The 18,396-nt window shown below is 38.6% G+C and overlaps 1 protein-coding gene across 1 annotated transcript in view; it reads right to left on the reverse strand.

Moving 5' to 3' along the window:
* Positions 1–18,396, reverse strand: part of ATP8A2 (ATPase phospholipid transporting 8A2) — a 274,582-nt gene that overhangs the window by 94,808 nt on the left and 161,378 nt on the right. Inside the window, exons 27-31 of the mRNA XM_053971420.1 lie at positions 10,962–11,036; positions 8,186–8,308; positions 7,080–7,158; positions 3,349–3,410; positions 2,966–3,022 (exon numbers count right to left, since the gene is read on the reverse strand). Of these exons, the coding sequence (XP_053827395.1) occupies positions 2,966–3,022; positions 3,349–3,410; positions 7,080–7,158; positions 8,186–8,308; positions 10,962–11,036 (396 nt within the window). The remainder of the gene's footprint in view (positions 1–2,965; positions 3,023–3,348; positions 3,411–7,079; positions 7,159–8,185; positions 8,309–10,961; positions 11,037–18,396) is intronic.

Here is an 18,396-nt window from a genome sequence, read left to right on the forward strand (position 1 = left end):
TTCTGTTTCACCCAGGAGATCTGACCTCAGTAAATAAACAACTCCTTATTTAAAACAAACAAACAAGAACAAACTAACCAAAAAACCACACCCCAAACCCCCACATAACAAACAAAAACCTCCAAAACATCCACATACATGCTCAATTCAGTTTTAATGTGAAGAAAAGTAAGAAATTGAAAGATTTTTTTTTAAACACTTGGAGGACAAGAGGAATTTTATCCTTTCAGTCTACGTACTTTTCTGAAAACTGGGCACAATTCACATCAAGATTCTAACTAGAAGCCCTGCCCTAGTGAGCAACTGTAGTGCTCAGCTCCCCAAAGATCAAGTACTGCAAGGCTGCTGCAAGAACTCATCCTTAAGAAAAGTCAGCCCCATGCAATGGCAGAACAGCACCATCACTGCTTTCTGAAAAGGATCTGATACCTTCTCTTGAGCCACAGCCTTCCTCTTAGACAAGTGGACAGAAGGCTCAGGATAGCTGGGACTGGTGCTTCCCTCCTGTACTTTATAACTAAAATCAGCAAACATAAAAGCGAGCAGAGAAGCCAATCTCAGACACAGACTTATTTTATAGGAAGTGTATTTATGCTAGTGAAATGACGTCAGTTTTTTTTGTCTCTCTCAGGTTTTTCTTTCCATTCTGCTGCTAGGACAGTTTTCAATTTTTGCAGACCTTCACCCTTTCCAGCTGAGCAGACTTTGCTCATTTTATGCTGTCTTTACCTTCTTCTCGTGGTTGTTCCAATAATCTCATTATCTCAGGCTTAACTCTGCCCAAACATGCTTCTCTGCCTTTAAAAGAGCTTCTGCATTCTGGAAGAGACCTCCTTGGCCTGCTTGAAAATGCTCCTTACACAGTCACCCCACCAACCTTGGCACTGTTGATTCTCCACTGACATCTGCATTTACCCCTGGAGACTTCTCGTGCAAAACCAGAAGTGAGCCCATGATGTGTTAAATGAAAGCCCAGATGTGTTAAATGAATGACAGGAAACAAGAAATCAAGGTTCTTGCATAAAAACTAGCTGGAGTGTGTGGCTCTCCCGTGTGCCTTGCTTCTCTGAAACAGTTCCTATAGTGTGGTAAAGCAGTGATGAAAAAAGCTGTGTGTATTTGGGAAAAAGCCTACTGCAGTGCTCCAGAAAGGCCACACGTAACATGAAGCCACTCCACTCAACTTCAGTGTGTGGATTTTATTATGCATTATGTTGCCACTTTTATCACAGCCTTTCTTTCCACACTACCTACTGGATATACCAGGCTCCCAAACACTTTGACTGCATTATTTATTTAAAGTTTTCTAATGCAACCACCTTGTTCTCCCAAGTGGCAGTGTCCCTCTCACTCTCTAGAACAAATTGCCTGTAACCAATCCGCTTGATGATGGAGAAGAGGCTTAACTCAGTGTTGTAAATTTAATACTCTTCAAGTAACCTAAAAATTCTCTGTGTGTTGATTCACTCACAGCTGAAACTATAACCAACATCAGATTTTGAAATTACGAGAGTCACTGTTCCAAGCAATGGGACAGAATTTAGAAGTGTATGTAGAAAAAAGCTGATTCTAAACACAACTCTTGCGTGAATAACAGTAAGTTCTCTGTAAAATGACAGAGTTACAGAACTCTAATATCTACTAAATGTTATGGTACCTTTTAAAAAAAAAGTTTAGAAATGAGGGGATCATGATTATCCCCAAGTGATTGAAAAGACACCCATTACCTATCCAGGGAAGAGGAGAGAAGAGAAACCATCAAAGAGTTCACAACAAAACAAGATCTAAACAAGCTCACATGCCTTCAATGCTGACTTGGTTATATGCTTTTCTGGTGCACAAGGGATTAATTTAAGGATTTTTGCATTTTAAAATGTTGATACACAACACAGAACTGATGCATAAGCAACAGTAAAAACCACTCAGATTTTATTTTCAGATGAGAGAATGGGGCAGAAAATATTAACATCTCCCTAACAATTAAATAACCCATACAGATAGCATTTCATCTTTAAAATTCAGAACAGATGTCAGCTCATTGATCTCCACAATTCCTCTGGGAGGAATGAAATAAAACATTTTACAACTAACAGAAGCAATGAGGTTAACAAGATCTAAGCTAAACCCTCAAAGAAACTGGTAGAATAAGAATATGTGTCCTCAAAACATCTTAGTCTTGAGAGTAGAGATTCTTAGTATGTCATGAAAACTGGATTCCCTTAAAATATCTTACTAGTGCAGAGGAAAAGTGACTCCATCAAAATTAAAAAAAATTAGTGTTTCAGAAGGGCTAGGGGAAAGGAAGTGAAAAAGGTGTTGAAGATTCCTCAACACTGGAGCCCTTCCCCATCCCTCACATTCTTTGGAGCTCACTGCCCTGCTGGATTCTGTCACCTACCAGTAACAGAGCACTTGCCCGTTTCAAGTCAATAACTCAAGGAACCAACATAACTATTTAATGAACATCCTTATTACACTAAGTTTAAAACCAAAACAATTCAACCAATGTGAACTCATCACTAGTTCTTTCTACCCAGTTGAAAGATGTTTCCAAAGCCCAGCTGTTTATCTGTGGGCAGATACTTTTCATTCCCTATTGCATTAATTTTGAAGGATCTACAGAGTACAGTGGATAATTTTCTTAATGCATTTTCTTAAGCAATTACAGTAGTATGTTGATTTCATGCAAAATTTTCCTCATTTTTAAGTAGAGATGTTGACAATACACTTCTAGTGTACTCTTCCCACTTCTGTCAGCCTGCCCTTTTTCATCACAGATATCGTGTGATCTACGAGTTCATTCCTCTCACATTCTGTACTTACGGAGCTTAGCAGTCTATCCTGACATGAAAGACACAATTAAAACTCTGAAGTCCCAAATGATTTTTAGTACTTCTTATCTGTATCAATACTCATTAGGGAGGAAGGTGTGCTAATAAAATAAGAAATACTGGGAAGTACTTACTCTAGTCCATGCAGTTGTTTCCAAGCCGGCTTTCAGACAAACAGTGACTACAACATACTGCAAGGAAAAAGAAGAAAGAAGACAACTTCATTACTAACACTCTCAAATCTCAATCTCTCCTTTACACCTAAAAAGCTACTACCATTTAGGTAGCAACCCAGGATCTTGGCAGGGGATGTGGGAAGGACAGAGCAGAAGCTATTGCTGGTATATGTCTGGGAAAAAAATTTAAAAGGACGAAGGAAAAATCACACACACAGCATCAGATTGATTTTTTTTTTCACTCACACACTTTTTTCAGGTTTACACCATTTCCTTGTGGTGAAAAAAAAGGCTGGAAAGAAATTCCACCATTCAAAAATTGCTAGGATACACAAACTTACAGTGTAAACGATGTTTCCAACAAATAAATAGTCAACTCCCTGTCCATTTGTGAATACTGCATCTGAAAGAAGAAGATAAAGAAGATCACCTTTGTTATCAGTTTATAGTTTATTAAGAATGGACAAAAGAACAAGGAAACTTTCGGGAAAAAATAACTGGTCCCAACCTTTCCTTTTTGAACATTGAAAAGCACTCTTAGAAACCATGAGGTAAGGGTAATGCAGAAGCTGTGCTCAGCCAGGCCTCAGCTGACACCAGCTGACTTGTGCTGAAAGAGAGCTGAATTAAGAAGAGCAGTGACAGTTTCATTTGTAAAGGACACATATAAACATATACGATATCTCACTGGAGGTTAGTTTGATAACTGAGCAATATTCAGTCTCTGCCCACCCATTCTCTATCAACTGCACAAGGGTGAGTACATACACGCTAATCTATCATTTGAAAGTGCCAAGCTTGGCAATACTTCAAATGTCATTTAGTCTCTCAGCCCTTGCTGAAGCAAACTGGAACACCATGAAAACACATTCAACCACCACACGAATGCCAACTAACTTGTACTCACAGGAGTTTTCAAGCATTACTCAAGCATGATAAGTACTGCTATTTTCACATGTTTTAAGACAACTGCTAGGGAAATACATGAACAGCAGGGACAAAAATGCTTAAGACAAAACCTTGGATTCATTCCTAAACACACACTGCCTAGCACAGTGAGCAGTTCTACCATGATGATGCCTCAAGTTTTAGCTTTTATATTATCCAGATTCTGTACTGCATTAGTATATAATTCTGAACTTCATATAAAGCGTTAGCAAGTTCTCCTCACAGTTTAGTTAGACAAGAACCAGGGACACCGTTGCAGCCTCAGACCAGAAAGTATAAACAACAGCAAATTGTGGAGAGCAATCTGGGAGGATGGGACTTCATAACCTGAAGCTGTAATTGGACAATGAACCCCAATATGTAAATGGACCAAAACTTATAAAAGTGTGAAAATGTGTGACCCATTGTCCATCTTGGGTCAAGCCTTGGTCGGGCTCTTGTACTGCCCAAGGTGTATCCTTTGAAGGCCTTTCAATAAATACCTACTTTATTCCTTTAACACTGTCTAGCCTCTGTTCTAGGTAGCCTCTCTAGGAATCAATGACAGTAACATTTTGTTAGATTTACTTGAAAAACTGGATTTGACATTGGTAAGGTTGTGTGCTCCAGGATCAGTAAATTTTTAAACCTGTAAAGAAGAGTTCCTGACACCCTGACCTCTGTGATGAAGACCCTGCCTAGCTTACAGCTAAAAACCCCTATATATTTATACAGTACAGTTAACCCAAGCTACTTGTTTTGTTTTCCTTCTACCATGCTGCACATGGCTGTCCCCAAAGAACTGACAGACTCTGAATATTTTCCAGAAGTTGTTACCTCTGTATCCCTGCTTTCTTTTCAATATTGACTACTAAGAAACAGCAGCAGAGTGACTAACTCTGCAACTGGAGCTAAAGCCTGAGACAGCTAGGTTAGGAATTGGCATGATCTCTAGCCAGTGGCACCTTCCTCAGCCCAGCTCCTCCCCAGTGGCTTCTGGCATTTACCACATCATTCAGGGAGACACCAAGATTTTACAGTCACCCTGCTCTTTCCCCTGGTGTCTATGAAATAGGTGAAGAGCACTAGGGAACTTAGTCTCCCATACCAAATGAACCCTGTTGGTGCCAAAAGGCTCAGTTTATTAAGAAAAAGGCATGCCTAAATGGATCAGTTTTGCTAGAACAAGCTGACATGACACGGCCATGCTCTAGTGTAACATCACAGTGAACATTTAAATAATTGAATAAATTTTCCTATAAGTCTCAACTTGTGCTAATGAGAACAGCAGGATGCTCAGTGAACATTCATTTCTGAAGCTATACAAGTGCCCATTCCTGGACTACTGTACTTCACATTCTAAGGAACTCAAGAGGTTAAGAACCATCCCAGTCTGAATGGCACATTTTTGTCTCTGGCACTGAAATCCTTCTTGCACTTGGAAATGCAAAGAAACTTGAAAATTCAATATTCATTCCTCTCTGGAAAACAAACTAAGCAACCTATTAAAAGGAACGCAGAAAGTTACCATTTGAGATGGTATTTCAGTGTTATAATTCTAATTGTTGAAATGAAAAGCACATTATCTATCTAGGAACTAGAAAAACATCTACGGAAGACTATGTAATTTTAACTGTAAACACTACAGGTGTTAACTTAAAATTTCTGCAGTTGAATTTTTAAAAGAGCTATTCAAGATTAACATTTGTCATAAAAACAGTGTAACAGAACAACAAAACTCCTCAAATCAAAACAAAAACTAACCAACCATAAATGCCCCTCTCCCACGAAACAGAACCTTCATGTACAGATGAAAGGGAAGTCCTTTTTTTATATGGTCCATCAGCCATAAAAGTTCCCACCAAGGATATGATACTGACATTTTAATCAGCCAAGTAGAGAAGCATGAACATAACCCCCACAAGTATCTTTACTATCATGCCTCTGACATGAGCATTAATCTTCCTTCCCTTTTTATTTCTTTCACATCCTCCCCAATTAATCCATTCTGGAGCAGAGAAGGTTTTCCTAAAATTAGTGTTTTCCAGGAAAGAGTTTCACTTAGATAAATATTCTCTTCACCAGCCCTAAATTCCTCATCTGATCTAACCCTATTTCTTACTACAATCAAAGAACACATTTCCTATGATTTTTCCCACCCACACAACTATACTGGAAAGCTAGGTAGGAACCATGTGATGTGGCAGGCACATTCTTCTCTCTCTCAGGATTTTTTTCATAGAGGAGCACAGAGAGAAGAAAGAGAAAACAAGTGCTATTTCTGCTCCTTGTTTTTCCCATGTGGAATGTGTTTAGAGAATTGTTTACCTAGGGTGATTGCTTGATTAGATTCTGGTGGGGATTGTTTGAGCCTGATGGCCAATCAGATCCACCTGTGTCTAGATTCTTGCAAGGTCACGAGTTGTTAGTTAGATATAGTAGTTTAAAAAATTAAGTATATAATTTTAGTATCTCCTTAAAGTAGTATATTAAGGTATTATAGTATAACTATAATAAAGAAATCATTCAACCTTCTAAACTAGAGTCAAGCATCATAATTTCTTCCCACTGGTTTCACCTACATTTACAATAATGTGGGATTTACTAGTCCCTGAAATACCATGTAGTTGCATTACCCCGAAAAGCAAGACTTAATAACCCTAATCTGTACACCAGAGAGTCTCATTTCCCCAGCATCTCTGACTCTTGATCTGGTTTACTTCCATTCCAGCCAATTCTTTTTCACAGTACTGTTTTATGGAATGGGGGAGTTCCAACAAGATATAAAGCAAACGGTTCTAAGGCAGCTGCTGTAAGAACATTATTCAATCAAATGCTGAGATCTCAACACACTTCCATAAAAAAAAAGGCATTTTGTAAAACATCACTCAGTATTTGGGTAAGACTTAGCAAAGCAGTAGTTTCATTTTTCACCTATTAAAGTCACTATATGAACAATAATTATGTTAGATTAGAATAATTTCTGAAAGTCACTAGACAACCTGCCAAGCTCAGCAGCTAAAGTCTATTGAACTGTCTGGCAGCATTATTTCTTGGGACTTGTCACGACCCCCCCTTCTGCAAACACACTGGTTCTGTAAGACTGAACATCAGTTACACATATAAGAAATAATGAAGCCCTTACCATGCTCCAGCACTTTCAGTGGAAACCAGAAAAGAATGATGGAATGGATGAGGGCATTGATGCAGTGACCCCAGAAAACCTGAGGGAAAACAAACCAAGCCATCAGTAAAGTCCGAAACTCTTGACCTCTCTCTAACTCCTAACAAACACTTCATTGTGCAGTTTAGAGTCAGAAAATGTTTGTCCTGAAGTGAAATACCTAAACTTTTGCAGAATCTATTTTCTCCTACAATTTCTGCTCTTTCACAAGAAAACACTGGTCCCAGTATGATCATTTTATTCTATCAACTTGAAGCATAATAGGCAAGTATGCTTCAGTTTAAGATCTATATTGAAATAAGGCAGACAGATTGAGTCAACTTTATTTAACTACCTCAAAGAGTAATTTTAAAAGAGTGATTCAGTATTATGAAATGTTCTATTCTCTTTTAATGGACAAATACTTTGTGCCCCACAGTTTTTAACTAGCAGATAATGTAATTTTGCACAAACTAGAGCTTTATGTACTCTACAATTTCCTCTCCAAACAAAGCAACAGTACAACTTCCTTGATTCAGAAGTACATTTAGATGTGCTCATTATGGAAAAGATAGAATATCAAATGCTGGCATTTTCCAGCATTTAAATAGCAAAATGGAGTAAAATGTGTTCTTCAAAACTCAGAAGTCCAAATAAGCCAATTCAAATTCTATTTTCCAAAAGAACTACTGGAACAGAGCTATGTTAACTATGAAAAAGCACCCTAGCAGAGAGTGTTATGACAGCACATATGTTAAATAAATCTAGGAGATGTCATTGTGACTTATCAGTAGCTGTGAATTGAAAAATCATACTTGGATATGAACTTAACATTGAATCAAAGTTTATGGATATTTCAGGACCAGTTTCAGGTGAAGTCACAGCAGAAAATCCTTATTTATAAACAAGGATGTCCTTTATTTAAATAAAAAATAATCCCTTGGAAAGAACTGTAAGGCTGAACATTCACTCTCAGTGGTTAGCATAAAGCAGAAGGAACATCAGGAAATAAGTTATTTTCTGAGATGAAAAATCTGGAATATAAGAATGCTTATGTTTTTTCTTAAGAGTAACAGGGTTTCCCTTACCCTTGTGTTGAAACCATCTGCATTTTGAGTGATTTTGTATAGCTGTGGAAATCTAAGCATGCTATCTTGAGTACACGATCGTTCAAAAATTCCCAGAGTAAAGGGTGGCAGTGCTGTGAAAATCTGCAAGGAAAGCAAATACTAATTGAAAGCAGCTCTTAGTTTTAAGTGTATCTCATATAATGTTTCCTTATCTAGACAAAAGCAAAATTCCCACAGACTTCAATGAAGACTTACTACTACCTAGCATGTTATTTGACATCATTTTTAATGGTCCAAACAAGTCCTAACATTAATTTCACCAATTTGTAATGCTCAAAAATTGACTTGTGAACAAAAGAAACATGAAAGAAAATTCATATTATTAACCAATAAGCTTAAACCCAAGAAGTTAAACATCATTAGTTTCTGATATACCAGCTAACCAACGAGGGTCAGACACATCAGACTGCAATGGAAAGACAACGTGTATTTTTACAAAATAGCCTTGTGGGAATAGGTTCCAATATAGCTGCTGTTGTAGCCATAATTAGATATGCAACATGCTTAACCACCACTAAGTTTACAGACAGAATAAATGTGGAAATCACATTAAAAAGAAAAAAATCTACTGAGCAACAAAGGCCATTCTGCATTATGGTACTTTGGGGATTCCCCTGGCAGGCATGAACTGATAGGAACAAATTAACTGCAGCGTGTGTCTGTGCTACGGGCAGACGCTTGGATGACCAAGCCTCGGAAGCCTTCCAAGACAGGCAGCAGGACACTCTGCCAGAAGCAGAGTAAATTAGCCTCCACTGACTTTAACATTGCTGCTCTTGAAGTGTTTCCAGGATCCGAGGCAGCTCATTTAAAGCCAGCTTGGGTATCCATGTTTCTTGTGGTCCACAAGTGCAGGCACAGAGTGCGTTACACCAGGGTGCAAGTCTGAAGACTAAACTTCATTCACTTCCTTTTACATCAGTAGTTTCTATCAGAAACATCCCTTTAAATCTTACACATACATATATTTTTACCAGTTTGAGAAGTGTTCTTGAAGTTAAGAGGCAGGTTGGAGTTATGAACTGTTTCTAGGGCGTGTGCACATTTGGAGAAGGCGGGCTGTGATTCCCACCAGCAGCACGCTGGCAGCTGGGGAGCAGACAAAGAACAATGGGGAGGAACAGAGACGAGTGAGAATCAGCAATTACAACCCTCAGTCCAGTGGGAATTGTGCATCTTTGCCCATGAAGTGATAAACCAGATGGCTAAAATGGCAGTAGGCTGAGGGTAGAGAACTGAAACTGAGAGCACTGGTCGAATACATTCCAAAGAAGACCATGTTCTCATTCAGCTCTAATGTACTTCCCCTGGTTTCTTGTGTTTATTGGGGCATTTACATTCTCACTTGAAGTAAATCTTCTAGTGATTTTGATCACCAAGGCAAAGTTCCAGTGTGAACCAGTGCAAAATCAGGAATTACAGCACCACTATGATTTCATACACTTCATACTTTAATGAGACTACTAATGAAAGAAAGGGTTAATCTGCACAGAAGAGAATGACTTAGCTAAAAGCATTTCAAAATCTTAGCCTGACAAATTGTGGAAGTCCCTAATATCCTACTAACACTTGACTCTCCATGAGTCCACACAACCAGTTCTAATTTTAGAAAATACTGACCTTAAAAAAACAAGGTTTAGTTTCTGATTACAGAAGATGAGTTTTATCCAGAAGCTTTAGGTAGGGTAGATTGATTCATCAAATGAGGTTTAAAGATAATAGATGCAAATATCTAAACATGAATGACAGAGACTGCATAACAGTCAGGAAATTAGGGTGAAGGGAATCAAGGGAATGATAAATCCTTGAATAAGTATCTTCAACTAAGAGTATGAAATCTTATGGAATATGGGGGCTTGTGCCATCATTTTTAAAATTAATGTGACAGAAGTTAAGTGGTTCCATTAATACTATTCTGTGATAATTTGCTGGCTTTTTCTGTATTAGCATATATTTGGAATGAGTTTTTTAAAAGAAAAAAAATTAAATTCCCTCCCTGCAAAGAGACTCTTTAACACTAACAGTGGCCTAACAGCTTATAAATCCAGGCACTGGGCCACCTGTAACATTACAAAGGTAACACTGTCAAAAACACCAACACAGGTCTATGGTATGCTACAGAACTTGGCTTCAGAGATCCTTCAGACTTTCATCTATGTGACTGATTAAATAATATTACTGATTCAAGTAATAAAGCCATATGACACAATGTGGCACCCTGCAGGCCATGTCAAAAATCAGAAACCACTCCCAGACTGCTGATGACACAGTGATGTAGCTTCTCTTTCTGTATCTAATAGAGCACAAATCAACCCAAAGTAACTGCATAACACTTCCCTCAGCATCTAACTCTACAGAGTCTGAACAAGAAAAATTCATCAAAACTCAGAGATCAGGAGTAGTTTGAGCATGAACTGTCACCAAAATATTCAATATAAAACTCTGAAAATGCTTCCAAAGAGGAAATTAAATTCTATCTAAAACCTGCAGAGCTTTATGCAGGTTATATTAGTTTAAACATTTATTTTCAAGGTGTTCTCCTAGATTTTCATTTGCAATAAAAGTGTAATTTTTTTATGTTATTTTCCCTACCTCAGAGTGGATTCAAAGTGGCTTTTACAAATGAACTCACCTTTCCTGACACACATCTAGGACAGTTACCTGTGAAAGACAGGACACAACAAAATAATACAGTAGTGCCAAGCACTATCAAGTCAAAACATGTAGCACTTACCACGTTATAAAGACCGATGCACCATCGCTCAAATAAGATCTGCCCAGAAAATCCATTAACGAAAGCAAACCAAAGCTGAAAAAGAGACAAGTTACAAAAAGCTTTAGATTACTCCTGCAGTCCATGCTTCCATTTACAGTAGAGAAGGAGGTGGAATACAGACCACCATCTGGAGACAGATGCTTGTCATGCTCTAAAAATAATTATCAGCAGTGCCAGGCAGTTATTTTCAAGTCCTACATTTTAAATACTAGCAGAGTACTTCTTGTTTAAAATAAAATACTTGGGCTATGGAGCAATTAGCTGAATTTACATCATTGCTCTAAAAAACAACAGATGGCATCAAACTATTACAAAATCCTTATCACTAGCAAATTACCATGCTTGCAGCCAGAAGCCAACTTCATTTCCATCATGTTTGGTAAAGACCAGAATTTTCAAGATAACTGTTTTGATGGATGTTCTGCTTAACTTGTGTTGCATTTTTACAGTCTCAGGATTACAACGATATCTACTTGTCAGTTACGTGATCATGATTATATTGTAATTTTATTGTCTAAATGATGCAAACATTATTATTTATTAAACTACCTATTTAATAATTAAAATTGGAAGAGGTTGCAGAGACTTCATCCTTTAACAAGTTTACAAATGCAACTGGGCAAGCCATGAGCAACCTAGTTTACATTTAATGTTCACCCTCCTTTAAACAGAAGATTGGACTAGATAGACTTTAAGTTGCTTCCCAACTGAAGGAATTCTGTAATGACACAATCCCAGGAAACAGCTTTAAGCTTCAGTGCAAAGGTAAACTCTTTTCAGCATTTCCATGGATGCAGCTTCTTTGAGCCTATTAATCTTGCTTAAGCACCTTTTTGAAACACAAACTGCGGCACTGGGTTGGAACAAAGTTTCTTAGTGGACATTGAAAGAAGCTTAGGGAAACAACGTAACAAAGAAGGGAAAGAATTATCATTTTTCAAGTAAACTGGAGACTGGAATAACAATAGCAGTTTAAGGGCCTGAAACAGTTTGTATGTGAAATCATTACACTTATTAGATAACAAAAGATTTCTGAGAATTTCTGGCAATGGTCCCTTTCAAAATCCACAGTACACCCTATTACTTTGTTCAAAATTAATTCATTATTGCGTGTGAGAACACTCCCTCTAACCACCCTGTTTCAACATATTTTGTGTTGCATTTATAAGTCCACATTGCACTGGGTGCAGTATGTATTGCAGATCAGTCAAGTGCTAACCATGCCCATTCCCTTCCTGCTCCCTGAGAGCCCATGGCACTTAGTGCCCAGTATCTTTTCTGACACCATTCTGTCACTCATTGGGCAGCACTCTCCTACCAGCATCATTTATTCTCTGGCTCACTTGTGCAGTATTAGTGGCCTAGCAGAACATCTCAGATAACAAGCAGTTAGCTGTACATCATCTGATCTCACCCTGTTCCCACCCAAAATGAATACAGAATAATCAGGGGGAAAAAAAACCCCAAAACCAAAAAACCAAGTAGAAAATGAGACTGCATCAAGACCTATCACTGTTTTCACAGATGCAATATCTAAACAGACTCGGACTCTAACATGGAACAGAGGCAACTTCATGTAATATTAAAGTATTTACAAGGTTGGAAAGAATAACAAATAGCTGCTCAAATAGGCACTGCTGCAAGACATGAAATTCACATGCTACACAAAAGGAAAAAGTGAAACCTTTTCACACAATACATGGCTGGCCTATGGAAATTTCTCCCAGATGATGCTGTAGATGCAAAAGGTAATTTGAAAAAAAATCACAGAAGGAAAGCTGGAGACCAGATGAGTCTGCCAGAGGACTACCACTGTTCACAGCCAAAGACCAGGTTAGCTGAGCTCTTATTTCTCTACTTCTTACAGCTATTATATCACCATTCTTGTTTGAAAATAATCATGTTCTAATGAACTTTCATTGAAGAAACAATGACACTGATTCCAACTCATCTGTTCCTAGCTATGCTTTGCACAGTTGGGTCATCTGTTTAAAATTACTCCCTGTAATTTTTTAAACCGTCAGCTGCTCTTTTGAGTAGTGAGTTTCTATTTATTTCTCACTATATTACTCTGAAGTTTGCATTTTTCAATACCTGCTGCCCTTCTTGCAGCTTGTAGTTTACAAGTGCCCTTGTACGTTTTCTTAAGGGCCAACAACTTCATTCCTCTACCCCTTAGCTGAAATGAACCAGCCTAGTATAAACTGCAAAACATTTCTTAAGTTTCCTAAAAATAGTGCCTCTTTCTTTCCCATTGCCAAACATACATTCAATTAAAAGAGCCTTTAAGCATTCACCTCACCAGCTGTGTCCAGAAAAAGGACAGAAGACACACTCTACATCCCAACTTTTTATCATCAGTTCTATTGCATTGATACCTTGAAGGAATACTCTAAATCTCACCCTAAGGGCACATTAATGGCACAAAGCAGCACACTGGCCAGTCACACTCTCACCCTTGCAGTGTTCCAGCCAGTTCTACACATCAGCTCTTCAAAAGAAACATATGAAACCTCTTTGGTACAAAGCCTAAGGTCCCAAAAAGAAACCACAATTTATTTGGGGTGTTCAAATTAGGAACTTGAGGGTTTATTCTAGGAAGAATCTGAGCTCTAAAATAGCATGTTCCCAGATATTTAGCAATAATGATCTAGGCATTTATCATCTCCAGGCTTGCTGCAATTAATTGAAACGATGAATGAGGGCAGCAATTCTAGAAACAATAAATAGCTCACAAATCAGAAGCCTGTCTGGCTTAGTTGGCAACCTGACTGTGCTCTGCTCAGTTTTCCAGACCCCATTGGGCAAGGCAAACTTCAAAGGTTTGGTAGCAAATGATGAGGCCTTTTATAACATTGGCTCGTGCTGCTTAGGAAACAACTGCTTTTTGAAACCATAGCTTCCCACAACCAGTCCTTCAGCAACAGACATAGCTGATTATCCATCAAGACGGTAAAACAAAGCAGTCAGACTTTCTGTCGCTCGCCCATGGCTAGAAAAAAGCCCTGAATCATGTAAATGTAACATCTTGGATTCTTAGGTTCACATTTCCCAACAAAAATATTAACAATAATGATAACAGAATCACATAAAACTTGGGAAGAGCAGAGCTGTTAGGATGCCTTACAGAGCAGCAGACAGACTGTCAAAACACAAGTGAAAGACACCTACTCAGACCAATTCCTTCTACTCAGGATGTACTGCCCTGCCACAACTGCATGGTGCAGAATCCACTGAAGACTCTGCTAACACCACATTGAGATGAATGAATCAATACAGGAGAATACTGAGATGTCTGTGTCTGACTGGAGTAAATAGGTATTTAGCTGTCAGTGTCTTGAGTCTTCTGCAACATCTCTCAACACTGAAATAATTTTCTTATATAGAAAAGTGTTCTCCCTATTTCAACGGCTGATATAATTTGGATAGGTAAGAACTAACATTTAGAAAGTTCAGAGTCTGGTCAATCCAAAAGTGCAATTTGAACTCTTTTTCTTCCAGTGGTATCCACACAGGTAAAAATTAGAAGTGAGAGCATTTCCAACACTTACGCAAGTCTTCATGCACCACAGGCTCCAAGCAGAGGGCAAAAGTTATCGCTGTTACAATGCACTGGAAAGTTACAGCTCTGCTTGTTTTTTCCACAGATTCACACTACCAAAGGCCAACTGACAGAAAGACTGTGGGATACTGTCTCATACTTCCTCAATATCTTCATGTCAAGAGTAAATCAGATACTCTGCATGAAATACACATTTATTTTGAATTTAACACAAGCAATAAACTGACATGCATGGTTTAAGGACCAGCTGTTTGTAGAGAGAGTACAGTATACCTTAAGGTGAGCAAAGGAAAAAAAAAACCCAAATCCTCCACCTTAATGTTCATCTTAATAAAATGTACTAAATAGATTTGAAGTTGCAACAAGCCATGCTCAACTCAGACTCAGTAAGCTGGTAGGAAAACTTGCCAAGTCTGTCTGGCTTGCCAAGCTCCAGGGGTTTGTAGGGCTCAGCTCCAGTACTGCTATGAACAAATGGACCCACAGTTATTAAACCTCTTTTCTGGCTGGAAAAAAGAAATCTTTTCACTTTTAACTATTACCTAGCTGCCAAAAAGCTGGAAAAGCTTATTTGTAACTCAGCTACAAAATATATACTTTTCTCCCAAGAAACAAGAGGTCCAATTTAAATGTAAAGAGATTCAGACCTAAGGCTGATATCTGGGTTGATACATTGCTGTGCTTTATTACAGCAGATATTGCAAAGATGTGAAACCAGTAGGTACTGTGGAAAAAGAAAATGGAACGTTGCAAACTGAAAGCTTGCCCATGTTTCCTGCCTTGAAGTGAGGTTGCCTTCTTTAAATAAGAAACCCCACTGCTGAAGCACTCGATGCCAGCTGTGATGTGGGCACTTTGCCACTATAGAAAGGGGAGAAGGGAATAAACTAGAGGTCAGCAAAAGCCAACAGATGGTAATACTTGGTTAATATTGACTTCAGCTGCAGGCAAACTGAGGATCTCAAGGTAGAACAGTCCCGCACTGCCGTTTTGAGCTACACAGCACATCCACCTGCTCTAGAGTGTATTTTGAGAAAAGATCAAGTATTATTTTCAAAAAGTATTCCCACTCAAGCAAGTTGGAAGGCAATTTTAATTGCATTATTGCTTCATGCATAATTACTGCAAAATTAATGCCTGAAATAGTAGGAACTAATTTATTTAAGTGCTCTAAGGCACTGGGATAGCAAATCATCTCTACTCTAAATGTGTATATTTATGAAGGCTTGATAATAGACAGCTTAACGAGTACTAGAAATGTTTTCCCTATTCTGCTAAAGGGCACAGAAAGCTAATGTAGTCAGGGTACCAACAATTGCCACAGGCACCAATTATAGCCAGACTGGATGCCTTTACTATTCAGAAATTAGTTAAATTCTCAAAATACCCTCTCTCAGCACACACACATTTTGCATGTTCTTACCAAATAGGCTCATTTACAGTTTGCCCAATAAAGCAGGTTTGTGTGTCTCCTGTGCAGTTCATTAATAATGTATCCTGATTTAAGATCTTTCATTACAGATGTCTCTCTCAACACCAGCCTCTTATTCCTACCCAAATGCTCACAGCCTTAAAATAATCCCTTCATTAGAGAATGCACAGCACCAATTTTATAATGTAGGCAAAGTGTATTAGTAATAAGATTTGACAGGGTAGGCATGGCTGTCCAAGACTCACTTCATTTGCTGAGGAATATTTCCCTTGCTCCTTTTATTCCCCCCAGTGTTTAATAATTCTTTGCTGAAAACAGATCGATATTTTACAACTGAAAAGAATTTGCTCTAGGCCTGTGCACTCCAAACAAGTGCCTATTCAAGGTTAAAAATCATCTCCAGTCTTAACAATTATTTTCAAAGTTTCATGTTGCTTTTGTCTCATTGAAAACACCCTATGCATTGACTGCAATGCTCTGTCAGATAGATACTAGAGCAACCACTACAATAGAGATTTCCTGGCCTTAAACACTAATTTCTTAAATAAGCCTGAACATCTATTATTTCTCCTATTCTGTTTTTTTTTATTCCTGACTTCCTATAGTTTATATTTCAGCATACTGAAGAGCACAGATTTTATCACCTTCATTTTTCACTGTTTACAGAAGAGGCATATGCAGAAAAATTCACTCCTTCCTTATAAAAACAGTTTTTGTGCTCCTCTTCTCTAACAGATCAGCTGCTAACATCCTTCCTGCAAAGTACAAGTAACATTCAACAGGAGAGGCAGGCAGAGAACAGAATGGAAGGGGCAGAGGACAGGAGGAGCCTCACCCTACACTTGCACTCACAATTCTTTCCATTTCAGTCCTCAGAATAATTCTGAAGACTTGAAATAAAGTAAGAATTAGAAAAGATCTGTGTTTTTTCCTCAGTGGTTTCCACTAGAGAACAATTATGTTGCTTATCCCAGGAGATTTGAGCATTGTGATAAGATACCAGGCCTGCAGATGACAATGCAGCATACATCAAAAGACCTTACCACTAAGACCTAAAGAGATGGCCTCTTCCAGCAACATCTGGCCCCAAATACACTAATAAATGTATTTAACAACATGACAAAACATAGCAGGCCCTGCCAATGCCTTTTGTTGGGTAGTGGTTTACATTTTTTTTTGTTCTTGAAGTTACATGAACATCTGATCAGTGTGCTAAATTATCCTATCCACATTTATGTCACTAGTAAAATGAAGGCACAGCCCATTAGCGCACATTTTTCAGAGCCGTAATATAATTTTTTTTTTTAATCTTATGAAATCAGACAGAGGAAAGACAGGCTATTTCTCCACCTCTCTTGGTGTGAAGTATTCCAAGGACTTAATATTTGTCTAGCACACTAATTGCTGCAGAAGCATGCCTATGATAATGTGATTAGAAATGGCCTGCCCTGCCAAAGGGCAGATGTACTTGTCAAAAGATGTGGTTAAATATAGTGATTCTTCAGAACATTTCCCTTTTACAAATATAGACAGCTCTATTCCGAGTTTATTCTTCAGCTTTCCTTAAGTTTTCTGAAGAAAGCTGACACTGCTACACTAGGATTTTTGTACATATATATGGGACACCCTTGAAGTCACAGGACTCACATAGTGACTTGTCAAAAAAAAAAAATTAATACCCAGCATGGTTCAGTCAAGCCCTACCACAATGCAGAGCTTCAGTGTATTTGCATGGCCAAAAGGGTCTAAACCCACAGCAAGAGCAAAGCTACCAGGACTGATGATGCTGGGAACTGCCAGTCATTGCCCTACAAATCAACCTGGGTGTCCTGCTCTGGCTGGGAGTCAGGCTGAGAGGAAACAAGGCAGCAGCTTGTTGTCCACATCCTCCTCCCATCCCCAGCCTGGGGAGTGAGGAGGGCTCAGCTGCTTGGTTAGCAAGCTGGGAACATCGTGCCAGGCCATACTGTCTGCTGCCGAGCAATGAAAACTCGTGCTATGGACTCCCAGTGCCATCAGCCTTCCTTGACAAAGCAAACAACCGTAAAGAAAGGTTTCCACTGACATGCACATCATCCTTATGCACACAGCAGCAGTGACTACAGGATTGGAGTCAATTCGGGCACATTTACATGTCTTTGGGAGGGTGCCTGTTTGGTGGGTTTTTTGCCTCTTGGATTTACCTAATCAACTTCTTTAACTGCCTCTGAGTACTAGCACATCACTGTGGAACTGAGAAGTACAATATGACTATTAATAGCTTATGGTATCTCTTCAGCACATAATCATGACAGACTGGTCTTGATACAAGTTTCACAACTGTGTAATTGACCGATATCACACACACAAGATAAGGACATGGTACTATATGGTTTTAAATGATCTGCTGGCTTTTCTGA

This window comes from Vidua macroura, chromosome 2 (assembly GCF_024509145.1).
Source record: "Vidua macroura isolate BioBank_ID:100142 chromosome 2, ASM2450914v1, whole genome shotgun sequence".
Classification (NCBI taxonomy): domain Eukaryota; kingdom Metazoa; phylum Chordata; class Aves; order Passeriformes; family Viduidae; genus Vidua; species Vidua macroura.